At 37.2% G+C, this 22,552-nt stretch overlaps 1 protein-coding gene across 3 annotated transcripts; it reads left to right on the plus strand.

Moving 5' to 3' along the window:
- Positions 1–14: 14 nt before the first annotated feature.
- On the plus strand, positions 15–22,538 carry RIOK2 (RIO kinase 2). Of its 3 annotated transcripts, XM_082458120.1 has the most exons (11): positions 15–153; positions 3,076–3,214; positions 3,973–4,089; positions 6,336–6,511; positions 9,419–9,507; positions 11,517–11,708; positions 13,964–14,056; positions 15,217–15,741; positions 16,403–16,493; positions 20,650–20,754; positions 21,420–21,558. In XM_082458120.1, the coding sequence occupies exons 1-10, from the start codon at positions 88–90 to the stop codon at positions 20,722–20,724; spliced, it is 1,563 nt and encodes a 520-aa protein (XP_082314246.1). In that variant the 5' UTR covers positions 15–87; the 3' UTR covers positions 20,725–20,754; positions 21,420–21,558. The 3 variants fall into 3 exon arrangements, with proteins under 3 accessions (XP_082314246.1, XP_082314245.1, XP_082314247.1); XM_082458119.1 differs by lacking the exon at positions 20,650–20,754 and having other exon boundaries at positions 21,420–22,538; XM_082458121.1 differs by lacking the exons at positions 15–153; positions 20,650–20,754 and having other exon boundaries at positions 3,084–3,214; positions 4,040–4,089; positions 21,420–22,538.
- Positions 22,539–22,552: the final 14 nt, after the last annotated feature.

Consider the following 22,552-nt stretch of genomic DNA (forward strand, 5'->3'; position numbering starts at 1 on the left):
TGTGAGGCGCGGGAGAAGCCGGAGTGTCTGCTTTTCTAGCGTTGTTCCCTTGTTGAAACAGGCTTCTGGCCTGGGTCCGGGGCCGCCATGGGGAAGGTGAATGTGGCCAAGTTGCGTTACATGAGCCGGGATGACTTCAGGGTCCTGACCGCGGTAAGAAGTTCGCCGTTTTTCCCTCTCCCCTGTCCTTTTCCACCGCGCGTGCTCTTCCTCTTCCTACAAGTTTGCTGGGAGCTGAGCGCGCTTGAGGCCCTGGAACGCGACCGAGGTTGGGAATGGGGAAAAGACCGGAGAGTCGGGTTTTTCAAAAGCCTTTGTTCAGAAGCTTTTTATCTTCCCCCACGTAAAGCAAAGACCCTTCTTTTCCTTCCTGTTTTGCTCCCCTTCTCCAGAGCCACATCGAATCTCTGTAGCCTGGGAAGCTTCTCTGATCCTGGGCTTCTGACCAGCTGAGAAGGGTTTAAGACTCCTGGAGAGTAATTGATAGCATTGAGTTCCCTACTCACAGATTGAGTCACATAGCATTCCTTCAGTTTCATTCAACCCACACATACTTATCGGATATGTAGTAACAGTTTTAGAGAATTCCAGGGGTTACAGGACGAAGGAGGCAAATCATCAAGTAAACGAATAAATAAGGGATAATATTAAGATAATAAGTGCTGTGAAGATGATAAAGCGAATAACGGAATAGAGACCCCTCATGGTGGAGACAGGTAGCCTGTTTAAATTGTTTAGTCAGAGGGCTTCCCTGGTGGCACAGTGGTTGAGAATCTGCCTGCTACTGCAGGGGACATGGGTTCGAGCCCTGGTCTGGGAAGATCCCACATACCAAGGAGTAACTAGGCCCGTGAGCCACAAATTACTGAGCCTGCGCGTCTGGAGCCTGTGCTCTGCAACAAGAGAGGCCGCGACAGTGAGAGGCCAGCGCACCGCGATGAAGAGTGGCCCCCGCTTGCCGCAACTAGAGAAAGCCCTTGCACAGAAACGAAGACCCAACACAGCCATAAATAAATAAATAAATAAATTTAAATTGTTTAGTCAGGGAAGACTGCCTGAGTGCAAGAATCTTGTCTGTTTTTATAAAGTTCCTGGTATTTGGTAGGTACTGAATAAATATTTGCTAAGTAAGAGAAAGAATGTGGGGCGGGCATAACAGCTGAATGAGAAGGAGCCGGTCCAGTGAAGTCCTTGGAAAGAATTGAAGGGAGAGGAAGCAACTGTGGTGAGTGCAAAGGCCCCAAGGCAGGAACAATTTCTGAAGACTAGAAAGGCCAGTGTGGCTGGAGCATAGTGAGCAAGAGGCTGAAGAGTTGGAGATGTAACTGGGAAAGGTGAGAGCCAGATCATGTGCTATAGATAGTCATGCAGGCTTGGTAAAGAATTTGGAATATATTCTAAGTATAGGGGAGCCAGTGAATGTTGTTAAGCAAGGAAGTGACAAAAACGGATTTTATGGTCTTAGTCTTATAGCACAAAGATCAACACATAGATTAGGCATTTGCAGAATAAAACACATTTATTTAGGAGCTGTTATCTTTTGCTTAAATAGGCATTTCTTAAGGCATAAACTGTCAAATGCAAATTCAGTGTAAAATTTGGAAGGCACTTTTTTCTCCTACCATAGATTCTGAAATTCAGCCAGACTTTCTCTAAATGCCTACTGTCAAAAGATACCTTCTCTACTTCCTCAGCATATTAACTCACTCCTTAATGCCTCTGACAGAAATAGGGGAATCAAGAGAATGTTAGAGGCTGGGAGAAACAGAACAAAGCATGGAAGATGAGTTAAGTTTAAAGTGTGAGGTTTTGGTTGGGACATCAAAACGATGCCAGATTTATCTTCCAAAACTTTATTTTTGCAATTCTTAAGTTCTTTTTGAAGCTCACCAAGGAATGGCCTAATTCATTAAATATTTCAGTCTCAGTTGAGTCTTACTAGTCTTGGTATCAGTGGCCACCTTTCCTTGACCATCTTCCCTTTACTTCTCTGGCATCTCCTACATCAATAATCATACTTTGACTGGCTGCCCTTACCTTTCAGTGTGAATTCTCCCCCCACCAAATTCCGTCCCTTATCCCTCCTTTTTCTTCCATTATCTCTCGCTTAATGATCACATCCACTTTATGACTTTATCTCTTACCTCCATCAAGTAATTGACGATTTTTTCCCTGTAGTTATGACTTCATTCCCAAGTGCAGACCAGCCTTTCCAATTTTCCTTAAACATCTTCATCTGAAGTACCTTCCATGAAGGACCTTCCAACACCTCAGATTCAGTGTGCTCATATCGAATTAATCAACTTTGTCTACCCCTTCACTCCTTTCCCAAACTCCATTAAAATAATAATAATTATCACTGTCTTAAAGCCTCTTCTTTCTTTTCACTTCACCTTTGACTCTTCATTCACTTTACCCTCCCACATCCAGTGCCAATCCCTCCCATACTAATTTCTTTAATTCTTTCCCTCCATTACCACCACCTCTTCCCTGTCCTGGCTTCTGTTTCCTCTGGCCTAGACTGTTGTCTTAGGTCTCCAATACAGCACCTCCAGTTTTTGCCTTCTCTAAACCACTTTGCATATTCCTGCTAGATTAACATCCTTAAAACAACCCTTAAGTCTCCCTTGCCTAAGCATCTTCATGAGTTTCCTACTTTCCTCAGTATAAAATCTAAAACTTTTGGTCTACATTTCAGGTCCTTTCATATCTTCTCATTAAATACCTTCTTAATAAATACCTGGAATATCTGTAGTTATTAAACACAAATATTTGGATGTCAATACGTATTTGGTACATACCATATGTTAGTAACTATGTTAAGCACTCACAATTCATACTCTTGAAGTGCATATAGTATAGTAGAGAGAGAGAGAGAGAGAATATGAATATCAATGATTATATACCAAATTGTGATTTAAAATATGTCTAGAGAAGGTAATAATTATGTCTCACAATTGGTTGGAAAACTGCATGGTCAGGAAAGTTTTACGGAGAAGTTAAGTTTTTCACAAGGTTTTGGTAGACAACAGCTCTATGTTGATTATGATTGCATTTTGATTTCTTCAATTGCAGGTTGAAATGGGCATGAAGAACCATGAAATTGTTCCCTGCAGTTTGGTTGCTTCTATAGCCAGCCTTAAACATGGTGGTTGTAATAAAGTTTTAAGAGAACTAGCAAAACATAAACTTATAGCTTGGGAGCGAACCAAAAGTAAGTATTTGAGGCACCGTTTGTGATTTTCCATGTAACTGGCTTCCCCCAGAGCAGGTATTCCAAAAGGCAGGTGGAAGCTGCCAGACTAGGAAAGCACCAGACATAGAACTGACACAGTACACTTCTACCATGTTCTATTGGTCAGAGCAATCACAGGGCCCACCCAGATCCAGGAGGCTAGAGAAGTAGCCTCCATTTCCTCTTAGGGGATTAGCAAGTTCCAATTGCAGAAGAGCAAGTGGGATTAAGATATTGTTGCTGTTTTTGGAAAGTACAGTCTGCCAAAGGACTCTAGAGCATTACCTCTCAAACCATAGCGGTGAGGGATGAGTTTCTCTTTTTCCACCTATTATGGATCCATACCTTTATAAAATAATAAAAATAATTACTAGAAAAATGAAATAAAAAACTGACAAAATACAGGCACAAATTCCTTCTTACTAGAATTGAAGACATAAAATAACTTAGTCAAATTGATACAAAAATTTTTGAACCACTTAATTTCAGTTTCTATAACTTGTCACAGACTAGTAACAAACATTTATAGACTGGTGTCAGTCTGTAGGTTATACTTTGAGTAACACTGCTCTAGAGAAGAAATAAAAATTACAGCAAGAAATGCCAAAACTCATAAGCCTGGGTAGCCAGTCTTTTTCCAGCTAAGACTTCCTTTGTTTAAATTTTTCTCTTGACCTGATGTGACTTGATGGTACAGTGTAACTAAAATGTGGTCTTTCTCATTTGATTTTGTCTAGCTGTCCAGGGCTATCGGTTGACAAATGCAGGCTATGATTACCTAGCTTTGAAAACACTTTCTTCTAGACAGGTGGTTGAGTCTGTTGGAAACCAGATGGGTGTTGGCAAAGAATCTGGTAAGTGCTGATAGTACTATTGAGTGCATTTTATTTGCTTTAGTTTATGTTTCCCCTTGAGAAAGGATTCATCTTTTCTATTTTTCTAACTAAACAGTAAATTAAAAAGTTGGCTGAAAGCAATACAGATTTTGAAATTACCCTTAGTTTAGTAAATTACTGTTTTTCCATAAGTCTATCACTGAAAGTTCAGTTATACCAAGAATCGGTTTTCCTCTAATAACTGAAATCTTTGGCAAATACTTTATTTGTTCTTATTTTAATATCTGATAAATTGAACATTTGTAATAATTTTTAAAAGTATCACAAGGGGGCTTCCCTGGTGGCGCAGTGGTTGGGAATCTGCCTGCAAATGCAGGGGACATGTGTTCGAGCCCTGGTCCAGGAAGATCCCACATGCCACGGAGCACCTAAGCCCGTGTGCCACAACTACTGAGCGTGTGCTCTAGAGACCACGAGCCACAGCTACTGAGCCCACGTGCACAACTACTGAAGCCTGCGCACCTAGAGTCTGTGCTCCACAACAAGAGAAGCCACCGCAGTGAGAAGCCCATGCACTGTAAACGAAGAGTAGCTCCCACTCACCGCAACTAGAGAAAGCCCGTGTGCAGCAACGAAGATCCAGTGCAGCCAAAAATAATAAATAAATATTACAAAAAAAAAAAAGTATCACAAGGAATTTATAAAAACCACACTTTCCATCACAGCAATATGATCAACAGGGCAAAGTTAGATATGTGTAGAACCACAGAAAAAAATTCTAAAATAGCATTAAACAAATACCTATGTACTGGTTTTTTATGTGTGGTAAAAATAAAGAACAGAGAAAGATTTTCTTTATGCCGTGCTCTCTTATACACTGCTTTTTGTCCTACAAAGTTTATGCTGTATAGTTACATAATTTAAACTGAGAGAGCAAAAAAATTAAAATTAGAAGTAAAAGAACTATTAGGAAACCTATTCCAAAGGAGGTTGTTTTGGTACTTCATATGGTTTGTATGTCCACTATATTAATATCCAGAGTATGGTATATATTTAATAAGTAATATTAGAGTTACTAAATACGGGAGTGTGTGTGTGTAAAAATGTATAAAATGATGTAATGAAACACCTCTTTTTCCTCTTAATTTTTTTATGTCCAATTTTTTTCAATTAAAAAAATGGCTTTCTTTTAATTTTTAAGAACTTTGTTACTTGCAAAACAGAGTACGGTAAAAAGTGAATCTTAACTCCTAACCCAGGTCTCCATCTCCTGTTACTACTTCCCAAAGCTATCACTATTTATTAATATTGTACATATCCTAGAAATATTCTATGTAAATACAAGTATATAATGTATTGAGGATGTACGTATATACATTCATATATCTTTTTAATCATAGGTGAAAGCAAACAGTACTTACAATTCTACACCTTGATTTTTTTCCACTTGGTACATCCCTGACAGCATTTCATATCAGCAGAGGTGTCTTTCTTGTAGTGGCCGAGTATTACAGTCTTAGAAATTAAATTATTAGAGTTAAAGTTATGTACATTCAAAATTTTGATATTACCAAATTTCCTTCCAAATTGTGTCAATTTATAATCTCACGAACATGAGAGGCTGTTTCTCTCATGAGTAATTAGGACATGTTCTGAATGTTAGTATTAAAATAGCAACTTGTTTGATAGAATATTTATGGGAAGATCTCCATTCTGATTATTATAGGATTATATTCGGATACTCAGTATTTATTCATTGAAGCAATTTAAGAATTGAACTTCACATTGTTGAAAAGAAAGAATTTTTTTCTTTTTGGCCCTGCTGTGTGGTATGCAGGATTAGTTCCCCGACCAGGGATCGAACCCATGCCCCCTGCAGTGGAAGCGCAGAGTCTTAACCACTGGACCGCCAGGCAAGTCCCATGTTGAAAAGGAAGATATTATTAATCACTGCTCGTACATGTAGGACACTAAGGAACAATTAGATGTATTCCCACTAAATGGAATTGAGCATTGAGCATCTTTGGAAGCAATAACCTTTGACACCTTTGCATCCCTGTTTTCTTTTGTAGTAGATATTACATGTCATCATTTTGTATTGTAATTAAAATTACAATAAAAAGAATTTTGCTGAATGGTAAGTATTTCTGGTTATTAGGAAAGATAAAATTTGGTACAAATAAAACCAAAGTTAGAAAATTGGAATTGTTTAAATTTACTGGAATAAAAATATAATAATGATCCTTTTAAAATTTTGACTCTAGATATTTACATTGTTGCAAATGAAGAAGGGCAGCAATTTGCATTAAAGCTTCACAGACTGGGAAGAACCTCCTTTCGAAATCTGAAAAACAAGCGTGATTATCATAAACACAGGCATAACATGTCTTGGCTTTATTTATCTCGTCTCTCTGCCATGAAAGAATTTGCTTATATGAAGGTATTTTTAATAGTTTTATATTTTTAAGCAAACAATATGTGTAGTTAAAAGGCTGTAGTGACATGCATCAGCCTGTTGCTTCCACATCTCCCTACTCCCAGTCCCAGTCCTCACAGTCACTTTTAACTCTTTTGACTATTTCTGGTATTTGTTTTTCTCGTGGTTTCCTTCTATGCAAAGGTATTTTTAGCTGTTATAAATGCATAAAGGCAACTTGTATTCTACAATATTAACAAGATAGAGTAGCCTGAAATAACTAGTGATGTAATTGCCTCACAAATGTGTATGTGTGAATGTAAATCTATACCTGTCTATACATATGTCTGTCTCTAATTGAAAACACCAGATAACTACCTTCTGTAGAAACCTTAGTCTCTCAGGTAAGTTGACTGGTATTTTTTTTCCCCACAATGGAAGAAATGTCAATTTATGAATTTGTATGTATATTGGAAATGGTAAAAGTCTTTAGTTTTTAACCTTTTACCTTCCAAATTAAGTTCAACATAGATTTACTAAATATCTGTAATAATAACCAAATTGTCTTCACTAATAATTTAAATTAGAAAATAACTGCATTCTTATTATTCTCTCCAGTAGGATTTATTTGTTATAACTTATCTTTTTAAAATTTTGAATTATTGAAAGTCACTCCAGTGTATGACCTGTTGTTTCTTGGGAGTTTCAGTTTGATGTTCTTTGAGTAGGTTATTTTAATTCATGTGCTTAAATTTTTAGTAATCCTGAGGGAAGAATCCTCAAGGCAGTATAAGTAAGTGATGTCGATACCATACATACTGTGTTTTTTGTGTTATATCAATGGTTTGTATCCTGTGATAGTAAGTAGGCAGTTTGGTAGGAATTGTTACACATTTCCCCCAAACTATATTAAGTGTCTTCTCGGTGTGTTTATATGAAGGCACAGGAATAGAGCCTGGTCGTGGATAAATATGCTTCTTAAATTTATTCTCTCTTTTCCTAAGCGAAAATAAGATAAGATTGAGCTATAACTTAAGGGTTAAGCTATGGTACAAGGGCTAGACCACTATGACAATAGTTAGAGTTGTTTCATACTGTTGAGCTGCCAAAGCATGTTCAAAACCATTTGGATTTAAAAATAACAAATATATGGCCAAGCAGACAATCTTTGGGGAGAGGGAAATAGTTCAGTTCCTGTCCAAAGAAGGTAGGAAGTAGAGTAGACAGCTCTTAAAATTAACCCTGTTAATAAGCATATATTGAGTGTCAGCTGTGTCCCTACCTCTATATTAAGTATTTTGTTGGGGGAGGTGAACAGTGGATACCAAAGAAATAACAAGTGCAGTGTGTGTTTTAAAGTTGGAAAGATAACATGAACACACCTAAAACAAAGAACAGTTTAAATGTCAAATTATATGTTGAGTTTAGAGAATCTTCTGTAGAGTAGAATGATCGATGAAGGAGGTTTCATATGTGAGTGGGAGTTGAGTAGAGTAATGGAGTTGCATATGATTTGTCTGTAAGGAAAAGACAATAAGACAGTGTACTGGGGGCTTCCCTGGTGGTGCAGTGGTTGAGAATCTGCCTACCAATGCCGGGGACACGGGTTCGAGCCCTGGTCTGGGAAGATCCCACATGCCGCGGAGCAGCTGGGCCCGTGAGCCACAATTACTGAGCGTGCGCGTCTGGAGCCTGTGCTCCGCAACAAGAGAGGCCGCGATAATGTGAGGCCTGCGCACTGCAATGAAGAGTGGCCCCCACTTGCCACAACTAGAGAAAGCCCTCGCACAGAAACGAAGACCCAACACAGCCATAAATAAATAAATAAATAAAACCCAAAAAGTTAAAAAAAAAAAAAAAAAAGACAGTGTACTTTGCAAAGGAGCCAGAATGGCAAAGACATGAATATTAGTGTGAGCCCGGTGTGTATGGGGACAGTCACTAAGGTGACTGTCTTGATCACACACCAGAGTGTTTATTGGACAGAGTATTGAGAGAACTAGGACTGGATAAGTGGATTAAAGAGTTTTGAAAACTAGGAAAAGTTATTCAAACTGAAGTCGATATTTACAGCCATTGTAGTTTTTTTAAAATGGAGCATTGACACAAGCGTCTTAGTCGGTACTGGTACACTGAAGAAAGATTTGGTGTGGTAGCAAGAACTAGAACCACTGTTGGTGTGATTCAGGTATCAATGACAAAGGCCTGCTTAGAAATGGTGGCATTCCAAATGGCAGAGGGCATAAATCTAAGATATTTTGAAGAAAGTAATACAACAGGCCTTTGTAAGCAATAAGATAGAAAAAGTTAAACATAGGGTAAAAAATGGATTTATGGATGGTGGGTAGTAACATTTGACTCAGACTACTACAGTGTTTATTTGTGACTACAGTGACTGTTTGTCACATAATAGATTTATATTGTATATTGGGGTCTGAAGAAAAAGGTCAGTGCTGTATAAACTGAAATGCCTAATATATTGGAATATTTCATTTCCTGATACACCAGAAGACAGAATATTTCCTAAATCACAATTTATTTCCATTTGAATTTTTTAAGCACACTCCCAGTAAATGACAGAAACTTACAAAATAGAAGATATACATATCGTAAGAGACTAAACTTCTTGAAGGCGGAGACATTTTCACACTCATTTTTGTAACCCTAGCACAGTGTATAATATTTAGTAAATGTTCAGTAAATGAATGTTTGGTAAAAAAGTGAATTACAAAAACTGGTTTACAATGTTGTTTTTATGTACAGCTCATTCTGTGCTGTGAATAAGCCATACATAAATAATCATGTGTTAACGGTAATTTTGTAAAGGCTTATATGTTTTTTTTCTGGTTGTGGACAGGTATATTTAATTTTATTGTTCCCTAAAAATTAATGACCTCTTCATTACTTTTTACCTGTTTTGCTATATTTTAGGCATTGTATGAAAGGAAATTTCCAGTTCCAAAGCCAGTTGATTATAATCGCCATGCAGTGGTCATGGAACTCATAAATGGCTATCCTCTGTAAGTATAATTCTTTAAACCTTGAGTCCTAATAAATAATTGTAAGGTTCAGTTTTTAAAAATAAATTTTTTTTCTGTAAATGGAATATTGCTTCTGGGAGGTTAGAAATTAACATAAAGTAGTAGACTTAAAGGCAAATTGAAAATTCAGTTTCATTCTGACAATATGGATTTTATACTCTCTGACTCAATCAGTAAATAAACAGTCTAGTATGTGCCAAGCACTGTTCTAGGCTCCCCAGTAAACAAAACAAAGTCCCTGCCCTCATAGAGCTTACATTCTGATGGAAGGAAACTTGCAGGAAATAGCTAAACAAGGAAATATTTGATACATCAGATGGTGGTAAATGCCATGCATAAAAATAAAGTGGGGTAAGGGGGACAGGAAGTGTTGAGGTGGGTGGGTGTAGGAGGCTGCTGTTTTACATGGGGTGACCAGGAAAAGTCTCCTTCATAAGGGGATTTTTGAGCAGAATCCTGAAAGAAGTGAGAGAGGAAATCATGCAGATTCTAACATCTAGGAACATTTCAGGCAGAGGCAAGAGCAAATGCGTAAATCCTGGAATGGGAGTATGCCTACATGTTCAGGAAACAGAAGGCCACTGTGGCTGGAGCTGAGTGAGTAAGGGGAGAAATTGTAAGTGATGAGATCACAGAGGCAGCAGACGATTTGTAAGCCATTGCAAAGATGTTTTATTTATTTATTTTGGTGGGGAGGATATATTTGACATATAACATTCAGTAACTTTAAGTTTGATTTGATACATTTATATTTCCTAATGTGATTGCCATTGTAGCAATAGTATAAGGACTATTTTGATTGAGACAGGAAACCACTGGAGGATTTTTTTTTTTTTTTTTTGGTGGCAGTGAAAATTCCAGGTCCTAACCACTGGACTGCCAAGGAACTCCCTGCCATTGGAGGATTTTGAATTGAGAAGAGACATGATCTGACTAATGTTTTAATGGCATCACTCTGGCTGCTGTATTGAAAATAGACTAAAAGGAGACTAGGACAGGATTAGGAAGAAAAGTTAGGAAATTATTGTAATAATGCAAGCAAGAGATGATGGTAGTTTAGATCAGAGTGGTAGATGTGAAGGTGATGAAAAGTGGTCAGATTTTGGATATGTTTCACAGTCAGGGCCTACATGATTTGTTTGGGATTGGATATTGATATAAAGGAAGGGGCAGGTAAGGATAACACCAAGATCTGGGGCCTGAATAACTGGAGGGATAAAGTTGCCATTTACAGAAATGGGAAAGACTACAGGAAGACAGTTTGGAATTAGAGGGTGGGGCAGAATCAGAGGTTCAGTTTGGGACATGGTAAGTTAGAGATGCCCAGAAGCTCAGAGAAGTCTAGATTAAAGTCTGTATATGAGCCTGTATGAGATCACCAAGAATGGTTAAGATAATAGGTCTTAGGATTAACCTTTGAGGAGCTCCAAAATTTATACGTCAGGGAAAAGCTGAAGAACTAGCTAAAGAAACTAAGAAGGAATGATCAGTGCAGAAAGAGGACAGCCTGAAGAGTTAGTGTACCAAGGGTCAAGTGAAAGGAGCTGCTTCAAGGAGCGGGAAGAGGTTAACTGACAGACCAGATAATGATGAAGGTAGAGAATTGACCATTGGGTATAGCAACATGTAAGTCATTGGTAGTTTTGACGAGAGCTATTTCATTGGAACGAGGTTGAATGAAAGCTTGTTTGAAATGGGCTCATTAGAGTGCTCATTAAATTGGAGAAAGCACAAGTAGAGGAGTTTGGCTGTTAAGATGAAAGAAAGGATGTGGTGTACTGGAAAGAAGATACAGAATTGAATGGGTTGTGGCTTTTTTTTTTTTTTTTTTTAAAGCTGTTATGTCTGTATGCTGATAGGATTGAAGAGAAAACTGCTAGGGAGACGTGATGAAATGGAAATAATATTTAAATGTAAATACACACATGCTTGCTTTCATTAAAATCATAAATGAGGACAAATAACCATTTTCATACTTACATTTTCAGATGTCAGATACACCATGTTGAAGATCCTGCATCAGTATATGATGAAGCTATGGAACTAATTGTTAAACTTGCAAATCATGGGCTGATTCATGGAGATTTCAATGAATTCAATCTCATTTTGGATAAAGATGACCACATCACCATGATCGATTTTCCACAAATGGTTTCAACTTCTCATACCAATGCTGAATGGTATATTCTGGATGTAACTGTGTTTATGTGTGATGCAGTCATTTTTTATTTATTAATAATTTTTCAGCTTTGTCATACTGTCATTGGGGTTAATAACTGGTTTGAAGTGGCTGATCTTAAGAGTCTAAAAATTTGGGATTTTATTTAAGGATATCAAAATGCTCTGATTTTCCCCCTAAGAATTTTTCTTACTCCTCGGTATTTTAAAAGTGAAAAAAAATGCACTTTGATACAGTTTTTAAAACCTATTCATTAAAATAATGCTGTATATTAGAAATCTGAAGAAACTGCCTACTTTTATAATCATCAAAAGAATTTGAATTACTCTTGTAACCTGACAGACTTTCGAAAGTCAAACTTTCTCAGCCATGGAACTCTTTATTCAAACAAACGTTTAGGTGGAAGCTCTTTTTTTTTTTTTATTTTTGAGTTGGGATCCGAATGTTATTTTAGGGCTATTCAATACCATCGTAGTTTATTTTATTTATTTATTTATTTATGGCTGTGTTGGGTCTTCGTTTCTGTGCGAGGGCTTTCTCTAGTTGTGGCAAGCGGGGGCCACTCTTCATCGCGCTGCGCGGGCCTCTCACTATCGCGGCTTCTCTTGTTGCAGAGCACAGGCTCCAGACGCGCAGGCTCAGTAATTGTGGCTCACGGGCCCAGTTGCTCCGCGGCATGTGGGATCTTCCCAGACCAGGGCTCAAACCCGTGTCCCCTGCATTGGCAGGCAGATTCTCAACCACTGCGCCACCAGGGAAGGCCTAGAAGCCCAATTTTTAAAACAAAAGCCTGCTCAGAAGAAGTAGGGACATGGAAGGAGGAACCCTAGAACCACATCCTCTCTGCCTTTCCCCTTTTCTCTCTGCTTCATGGTTGCCTCCAAGAGGGCTTCACCAGGCATAACTTAATAATTTTTTATGGCCTTGATGAAGTTGTGGTTTTGTACTGAACTCGGTTACCAGACCGGTAATATCTCTCATGTTGTTTTTAGCTTTTATTTTGTTAAGAGAAAGGAATTCACGTAAAACCTCATCCCTGACACAGGGCAGAATCACTTCATATACTGTGATAATCTTATTTCTCATATTACTTGACCATTTAAACAGCCAAATTGTGAAATATGACAGGATATTTTCCTTCATGTGTTTGTATTTTGTGATGCAATTGAGTGTAATCAAATTAAGGTTGAGTATTTTTTTCTCCTGTTCTCTCAATTCCATGTCATCCTGTCTCTTAATTCTCCCTTTCTGGAAACCTTCTAGAGAATTCAATCTGTTCTGGCTGCTTTATGGTAGCCTAAAAAGCAACCTGATATTCAAAGGTCCTTCTACTCTCAGTCCAGATTAACATGTCTCCAGATAACCATTTATAAGCCACAGTATTACTTATCTCCTATAGATGTTTACTGCATATTAGTTAATGGGTAATAAAGATAATATAAACATAACATTAGTCCCCAAACTTTTTCGTATGAGTCACTAGTTTATTTTTATCTTCAGCTTTCCCAGTTGACTAGAGGTTCTAGTGCACATAGCTGAAGCTGATGGGAACTATAACCAGACAGACTGGAAACTAGAGAAAGAAAGTAGAAATCTGCCCCCAAACTGCAGGCCCTTATCTTTTTTTCTGGGATTCATATATATGTCTGTCACAGTATGGGAAAACCTTGAGTTTTCTAACCATAAGAACTGTATACAGGCTTCCCTGGTGGCGCAGTGGTTAGGAATCTGCCTGCCAATGCAGGGGACACGGGTTCAAGCCCTGGTCTGGGAAGATCCCACATGCCACAGAGCAACTGGGTCCGTGAGCCACAACTACTGAGCCTGCGCGTCTGGAGCCTGTGTTCTGCAACAAGAGAGGCCGCGATAGTGAGAGGCCCGCGCAGCGCGATGAAGAGTGGCCCCCGCTCGCCGCAACTAGAGAAAGCCCTCGCACAGCAACGAAGACCCAAGGCACCCAAAAATAAATAAATAAAAATAAATAAATTTATAAAAAAAAAAAAAGAAGATACTTCTTTAAAATTAAAAAAAAAAAAAAGAACTGTATGCCATTGACAGCTTATAGTCCTTATTCCTGGGCTTTTAATTTTTCAAACACCAACAGCTGATTTGTTTCTTTTTTCTTTTGAGTAACATCCTTTTCTCTTTCATGTTAACAATAAGAATGTCATAACAAATAACAAGGATGTTGTCATTGACTAATAAGGAAAAAGATGAACAACAAAGGCTATAAAAAAATGATTCTTGCTTTTGCAGGTATTTTGACAGAGATGTTAAATGCATCAGAGATTTCTTCATGAAACGTTTCAGCTATGAAAGTGAGCTTTTCCCAGCATTTAGTGATATCAGGTTTGTATACTATGTTGCATAAAATGATAGAATTCTGAATACCAGATTTATTTAGTTCTAAAAGTTAACACTTTCATCTAAAAAATTTTCATTATTGTTGTTCAGTATCATTGCTGTATAATATACAAATGAAACTTAAAAACTATGCCTGCCTGTGGTCCATTAACCTTACTGAATTTGGAGGAGGAACCTACTTAGTTTCTTATAAATTCGAGAACTCTTACTCAATATAGGATGCTATGTGAATAAACCATTTTTAAGGAATCAAGCCAAGTGTTTATCAGAAATTGTGTTTTTCCTTTATTCACTATAGGAGCTATCTTTAATTGATTCATGGAACATAATTATACGTAAATTCTCACAGCCAAATGTTCTCATTTTGTATACATAGTTAAGATATTTTCTGGTTTGGGATGATTGACATAACTTAAAATCTTTAGCCTCCTCTGAAAGTTAATTTATTAAGTCAGTAGCAACTGAAGTTTGTAACTTTTCTACTAATATCTGTTGCTCTTCACAGTCATTTTATTCCTTTTTTTTTTTTTTTAAGATTTATTATTTATTTATTTATTTAATTTATTTTTGGCTGCATCAGGTCTTAGTTGCGGCACACAGGATCTTTGTTGAGGCATGAGGGATCTTTCCTTGTGGCGTGCAGGCTTCTCTCTAGTTGTGGCGTGCGGGTTTTCTCTTCTCTAGTTGTGGTGCTCAGTCTTCAGGGCGTGTGGGCTCTGTAGTTGAGGCACATGGGTTCCAGGGTGCGTGGGCTCTATAGTTTGCTGCACACAGGCTCTCTAGTTGAGGCGCGAGAGCTAGTAGTTGTGGTGTGCGGGCTTAGTTGCCCTGTGGCATGTGGGATCTTAGTTCCCTGACCAGGGACTGAACCCACATCCCCTGCATTGTAAGGCAGATTCTTTACCACTGGACCACCAGGGAAGTCCCTCACAGTCATTTTATTCTTAAATGACAACCAGCATATGTCCTTTACATTTCTGTAGTTAAGTGATTTAAGTATTACGTTTTAGGCAGAGAAAAACCTTTGAAATATATAAACTGTTAAACTCATTTGAGAGTCGTAGTTTATCAGAACACTAAATACTTAATTCATGTCAGGTGGATTTTTTTTTCTCTAAATGCATAACATTCTTTTTTTTTCCTAGGAGGGAGGACTCTCTTGATGTAGAGGTTTCTGCCAGTGGCTACACAAAGGAAATGCAGGCAGATGATGAACTACTTCATCCAGTAGGTCCAGATGATAAAAATATTGAAACAGAGGAGGAATCTGAATTCTCATTTTGTGATGAAGAGATATCAGAAAAAGCAAAGGACTGTAGATCAGATAATGAAAGTGGACAAAACTCTATAGGTGAATCAGTTGACTGCTGTTACAGATCATCTGGAGACCGTGAACAAATAAGGGAAGACAGTTTGTCAGAGAACAGTGCTGATGCACATAGTTTTGAAATGACTGAATTCAATCAACCTTTAGAAGAAATAAAAGGGCAGGTTGTTAAAAACAATTCTGTAACTGAGTTTTCTGAGGAGAGTAGCAGAACTGAACATGACACCAGGCAAGATGATAAGACAGGTCAAGGTGGAATCCTCACGGGCTTTGAGGAGTATGAAGATGAGTGCCCTTATAGGATTGCCTTGTCATCAGTAAACAAAGAATTCAGGCCTTTCAGGTATAGACTTCTGTTGATTGGTGTTTTACTTTAATCTGGAGACCTATACTTTGATTCTGGTAAATGAGTGTTTTTTTCAAATGACATGACAGCTATATTCTGCATCATTATGTGCAAAATGAAAGCAAATAACCCTTTTATAGTTAAAAAATAACCTCTACAATTGAGTTGATGCTAGACAGCCTATTTATTCAATTTTAAGCAGTTCTGCTTTCAAATTCAAACTGATTACTTTCAAATAGTTAATAAGATCTCTTGATGAGTTGATGAGGTTTTAGATGGATGAATTATTTGTATTTTTAGATAATTATTCATCTAATATATGTTTGGTTAATGTATAGTCCAATAAACATGTAGTAAGTGTGCTCTCTTAAAATATCTACTTACAGTGAATTTTCCCTCGTGCTTTGAACCTTCCGTACTTATTTGTTAATGTACAATTAAAATTACTGTTATTTTTCTTTTAAGATTTTTTTTTTTTTTTGACAAGTATTAGTGAATCAGCCTCAGCTTAGATTAGCAAAAGATCTAAAATTTTGCTTTTAGATTTGGGGTAGTTTGATGAAATATGGCTTTATGTATTTCAAAGTAGTAATATGATATAAATTAATCAAGCATAATTAACTATTAAAAATTAACTAAATTTTTATTTTAATTTTAGAGATGAAGAAAATATGGAAGATACTAATCAACATAGAACAAGAACTCTGAGTGTTACTTCTAGTGTGTTAAGCTGTTCAACAGTTCCTCCGGTAACTATTCATTCAACATTTCCCAGTGTTATTAGCACTACTGTGGACAGATTATTAAGCTAAGACGCTCTGAGGATTAGATGATGTACAGGACCACCTTGGCCATTTGGACTTCACATGTTGATAGTATAAAATTGATAACAAGTGCAAATTTAGTAAATAGGAGAGAGGGTTCACTTCGCTTTTAGCTGGAACGATCAGAGCCTTCAGGGAAAACACAGCATGTAAGTTGGCTTGAATTTGAAAGATGAAAATCATAGAAATTTAAATCCAAGGGGGACTTTGTAGATTCTCATGTGATCTTGTCCCTTCATTTTAACGATTAGGAAATTGAGGCTCAGACAAGTTACATGACTTGGCTCAAGATTACTCAGCTAGTGACAGCACTGCACCTTAAATGTGAAAATGCACGAGCTTCGCTAGCTAGCTTGTTCTTAAATTTTGAAAGAGGAAAATAGATAATTGTAAAACTTTCAGTGTCTCAAGCTTTTGTTGGACATTTAGCAACAAATGTCCAAAAGAATTTCATAAAGGACATTTTCTGGACAGGATAATGAACGCATAGTCCAGCTCCTACTGATGAGCTTTTATGCCTGCTGGCCATTTCTCCTGGCTACCCGGAAGGAAGAATCAGTTTGTTTCCTTTGTAGATTTTAAGCAGAGATAAAATTACATAATTGGTGTGGTAGGTTTTTTCCTTCTGGTTGAAGGTACCAAGTTGAGTACCATTGAAACTAGTTTTTAGTGATAACTTTACTTAAAATGAGCAAAAGAAGAAAATCAGTTTAGAAGGTAGAAAGGAGGAAATCAAATTATTATTTAGAAAGTGAATTCACAAGGAAAGAACTTTGTTTTTTCCTGAACTCATTTTTTAAGTTCAAATATATTGTTAACAAGTTAAAATGTACACCCTGTGGTGGGTAATATGGGACCTTTACAAAATTAAATCAGTTATCAAAAAACAAGCTAAAAATAACAGTACTCTGTTTTATTAATATAGTGCACTTTTAGTAGTACTGGTATCTTTACTCGATAATAGAAACATTTGGAACTTGTGAGATCAAAATAAAAGAATAAAATTCTATAAATGCATTGATTTTATATACTCTTTTCTGATGGCCTCATAATTTACCTGATTTTCTGAACATAAAGTTTAAGTCTGTGAAATCTTTGAAACATCTTTTAATTATGATGGAAGATAATATCTCCCTTTAAGTATTATCACCTGTCTTGGTTAAGAATTTCTCTCACTTTATGATTGCCTGTCCATTCTTGGCTTTGATATTTTTCTGTACTTACTGAGATGTGTTCACCCTCCTTTCTTTGATTTATCAGATTCAAAACATAAGTGCATTTATATATAATTATTGGATTGGCCAAAAAGTTCATTAGGGTTTTCCTGTAAGATGTTACAGAAAAACCCGAATGAACTTTTTGGCCAACCCAATACAGTGGTGTAAAATTGGCAATTGCATATAAAGAAAAGTTAGATTACTCCTGCTACTTCCTTAAATTCTAAGTTATGCTCTCTTCTGTATATAAAGATGATGACACTAACATTGTCTTTAGGTCTTGTCTTTATGCCATTTAACTTACAGCTAACACAAGGAACTTATATTTCAGATGGGGTCAAGCCTATAATAAACTGCATCCATTATAAGATACAAATTTGCCTTTAGTCTAAGGGGGAGAAAGATCTCTCTAGCCTGCTTAATCACAAAGGTTTCTCTCTAATCACTGGAAACAAATTGACCATGTTAACTTCTAATTCTTTTGGAAATTTGGTCATACTGTTTTCCTTGAGGTCGTATTCCATTTTTTTTTAAGGGTCAGGAGAAAACAAACTTTTATTACCTTCGTTAATTTGATGATTGTTGTTTTCATGTCTGCAAAACTAAAAGATTTGCTCTGTGTTCTCTGAAATTGTAAAATCTGTTTTCCTCTTTAAAATACTTTTTTTTTTAAATTTTATTTATTTATTTATTATTTATGGCTGTGTTGGGTCTTCGTTTCTGTGCAAGGGCTTTCTCTAGTTGTGGCAAGTGGGGGCCACTCTTCATCGCGGTGCGCAGGCCTCTCTCTATCGTGGCCTCTCTTGTTGCGGAGCACAGGCTCCAGAAGCACAGGCTCAGCAATTGTGGCTCACGGGCCCAGTTGCTCTGCGGCATGTGGGGTCTTCCCAGACCAGGGCTCAAACCCGTGTCCCCTGCATTGGCAGGCAGATTCTCAACCACTGCGCCACCAGGGAAGCCCTAAAATACTTTTATAGTTCCCTATTTATTGGCAAAGTTGCCATTTATGGACGCTGTTCTTTCTAATATGTAACAGAATTAAATTCCAGCTAAACATTAAGGTATATTGATTTTAAATAAATACATACACGGCCACCATCAACAGCAACAAACAACAAAACAACAACAAAGTACATGATTTTCATTCCTTTTTTCATGTACTCCTTGAAATAATACAGAAGTACAGTTGACCCTTGAACAACACTGGTTTGAATATATGGGTTTTTTTAATAGTAAATGCTACAGTACTATATGATCTGTGGTTGGTTGAATCCGCAGGTGCAGAGGAGCCTCTGATACAGATAGCTGACTCTAAGTTATACTCAGATTTTTGACTGCGCAGTGGGTCAATGCCCCTAACACCCTCGTTGTTCAAGGGTCAACCGTATTTTATTTCACATTTCACCATTTTTTTTAAAAAAATACTAATGTGGATTTTTCTCCCACTTTTTTTAACATGAAAATTAACCTTGTAGGATTTGTAAATTGTTCTGAATTAGGAGGTATATGCATAGTAATTCATTACCTCCTTATCCTTATTTTCTTTAGCTGCTTGATATGATTATCTTATGGTCTCATTGAAGTAAAGAACGAAGGAGAAGTTCAAGCAGAATATTTAGAAAAGAAATTGATTTTTTTTTTCTTGGAACTATCCCGGAGGCCTCTGTCTGAACTCAAGTTTAAATGTGGTGCATGTTCTACTGTTGCCTCAGTCTCCTGTTGGGTACCTTCTTTCCTAGTTTTATCTCTTTTTCTCACTGAGTTTACTTCTTTATGTGGCAGAATGGATTTTGGTAGTTTTTTGAGTGAATTTGGGTGGGGGAGAGGACTTTTTATTACTAAAAATGTCTTTTTATCGTGTCCTCACACCTGATTGAGAATTTAAGTATTAGAGTTGTGGTTTGGAAATAATTGACCTTCAGAATTCTGAAGGTATTGCTTTGTTTTCTTGGTGATAGTTAAGACGATGCTGATCTGATTCAGGTTTCTGGTCTCCTGCTGGGGTGAGGAGGCTGTGATAGTCGCCTGGCTTCCTGGGGTAGAGAAGAAAAGTCCTAGAGGCCAGTCACTCCTGTGTTAAACTTTCAGCCAATCTTAATGCTTTCAGTAATGAAATTTCTGGGATAGCAACCAGGTGCTTCTAAGACTCTGGCCTTCCTGGAACTGCATCTCCTGGGATATCAGCCTCTGCAGGAACTTGCATTTTTATTCTTCTGTTTTGCTTTCTCTTCTTTTACCTTTCCTCCCACTGAGAATCATTGGACTAAAATAAAGAGGGATAACTTGTTAAAGCCTGTCTGCCTAACTATGTAAAATATCCGAAGTCTGCATTTAACTTATCTGATCCAGAGTTTTATATTATACATATACAGTCCAAGAAACAGTGCGTTAGGCAGACTAGTTTTTCTAGCTCCTTTTTACCTCTCAAATCCATTAATCTTTAATTTTTTTTTTTTTACTTTTTTTTTTTTAACTTTATTTATTTTTAATTTATGGCTATGTTGGGTCTTCGTTTCTGTGCGAGGGCTTTCACTAGTTGTGGCAAGTGGGGGCCACTCTTCATCGCTGTGCGCGGGCCTCTCACTATCGCGGCCTCTCTTGTTGCGGAACGCAGGCTCAGTAATTGTGGCTCACGGGCCCAGCCGCTCCGCGGCATGTGGGATCTTCCCAGACCAGGGCTCGAACCCGTGTTCCCTGCATTAGCAGGCAGATTCTCAACCACTGCGCCACCAGGGAAGCCCTAATCTTTAATTTTTTAACTTGACAGATTTTTAATAAATGCTTCTTTGTGCCTAGCATAGGTTGGGGCATATTAAGAAGAGACCCTTGCTTCAACCCTTTCAGCGTTCAACTTCTTTTTTTAGGAGAGAGGTTGGATGATGCAAGATTATACACAATTAAACAACAGGCTGCTTCAGAGGAAAAAAAAAATTATGTGAACGGAATATTCAGATTTTTTTCTTCATCTTGTAAGTCATTTGACATTGGCAGCCTGTGTCATAAGTGATAAGAAATAATTTGAATTTATGATCATTCACCGTGTGAAAACATACTGTTTCTCCCAGAAACTGTATGAGGACTTTTCCATGAGTAACTGCTGCCATCAGGTCATCTCTACACCTGAAGTTATGAAGGCACTCTTGCGTATATTTGACCAGTAGTAAATGCTTTCAAACATAATTTTCCACTACAAAACCATGCCTCCCTTTACCTAGAAAGCAAAGGAATAAGCAGGTTTTTTTGGTTTTGTTTGTTTGTTTTTGTTTTCTTTCCATCTTATTGGGTTTGGGTTTTGGGGTTATGGTTGGTTGGTTTTTCCCAGTGTTCCTGATAGACACTAGGTGGCACTACGATGATTTGTTATTTAAAGAAATGTGACTATTCACTACTATATGCTACTTTTTGCTGTAATCTGTATTTCTGTTAGGAATTTAATTCCTCCTATTTTATAACAGTTTGGTGTTTTATTTTATTGCTGTTTAATATAGTACTGTCAGTGTTTGGAATTTTTAAAACTCATGCTTTTAACAGAAATTTGAAAAATATTAGCAATGTAAGTCTTTGTTTTATTGAATATTTACTCCTTATCAGAATGGTCAGTTATCAGTGATACTAATTCGTGAAATCTTTCCAGGAATTGGTGAAACAGAAGGTGAAGCGTCAGTTGACAAAACAGCAAAAATCAGCTGTGAGACGACGATTACAGAAAGGAGAAGCAAATATATTTACAAAACAACGGAGAGAAAGCATGCAAAATATTAAATCAAGTTTGGAAGCAGCTAGCTTTTGGGGAGAGTAATATATTTAAGAACTTGAATATTTTTCAAAAAGTTACTATGATCCCTTTTTAAGCCACCTTTAGTATTTTTTGGACCAAGGCAGATATATATATATAAATAGATAAGTAAACCCTCTTTCATCAATAAATTTGACTCATTCACAGTACATGTCTTCTAAAGAATAACTATAGTAATTCTGCTAAAGCAACCCAGTTTTCCAAGTAATTTTTTGTTAGGAATATTTGAGTATTTTTTAAAATCTAAATATCACTGTTTTTGCTGGGTTTTGTTCTCTACCACAAACAGGTAGATTGCTTGGTTTCATATTCCAGCTTTTCCACTTACTAGTGGAAACAACCTTAGGCAAGTCTTATTTCTCTCTCCCTCTTTCTCTCCTTCTCTGCCTCAGTTTTCTTAGTGTTAAAATTGGGTTTATAACTACTTTGTAGCCTTGTTTTGAGGTTTGTATGAGACAATGCACAGAAAACACTTAGAACAATGCCTAGCACTTTAAAGTGTAGCTGTTGGAATGGTAATTATAATGATGTTTATCTTTCAGAAAATCTGCTAATGACTTGGTTGCATTTTATTTAGCCACAGGCAGAATTCACTGCCATACATATTTTTTTTTTAGTCTCTAGTGTTAAGGATAAGCCAGCAATGTCTCCTTTTATTTTCTGCTACTTAAATTGGTAATGTGGTCATGGGAACAGAAACTTGAGATAGTCACACCATGACTTTTACAGTTTCCAGTTTTTATGCAGCCTGAACAGAAGTAGAAGACTTAAGGGTGGGGGGAAGTAGAAGGGATGAGAAGTGAACAGTTCTTTCTGATATTCTTAACTGGGTGGGTCAAGAACATATTTCACGTCAAAGATAACAAATATAGTTGACCCTTGAACAACGTGGGTTTGAACTGCGAGGGTCCACTATACACGGATTTTTTTTCAATAAATACATACTACAGTACTGCATGATCTGAGGTTGG

The sequence above is a fragment of the Balaenoptera physalus genome (genome assembly GCF_965194825.1).
Source record: "Balaenoptera physalus genome assembly, chromosome: 3".
Classification (NCBI taxonomy): Eukaryota; Metazoa; Chordata; class Mammalia; order Artiodactyla; family Balaenopteridae; genus Balaenoptera; species Balaenoptera physalus.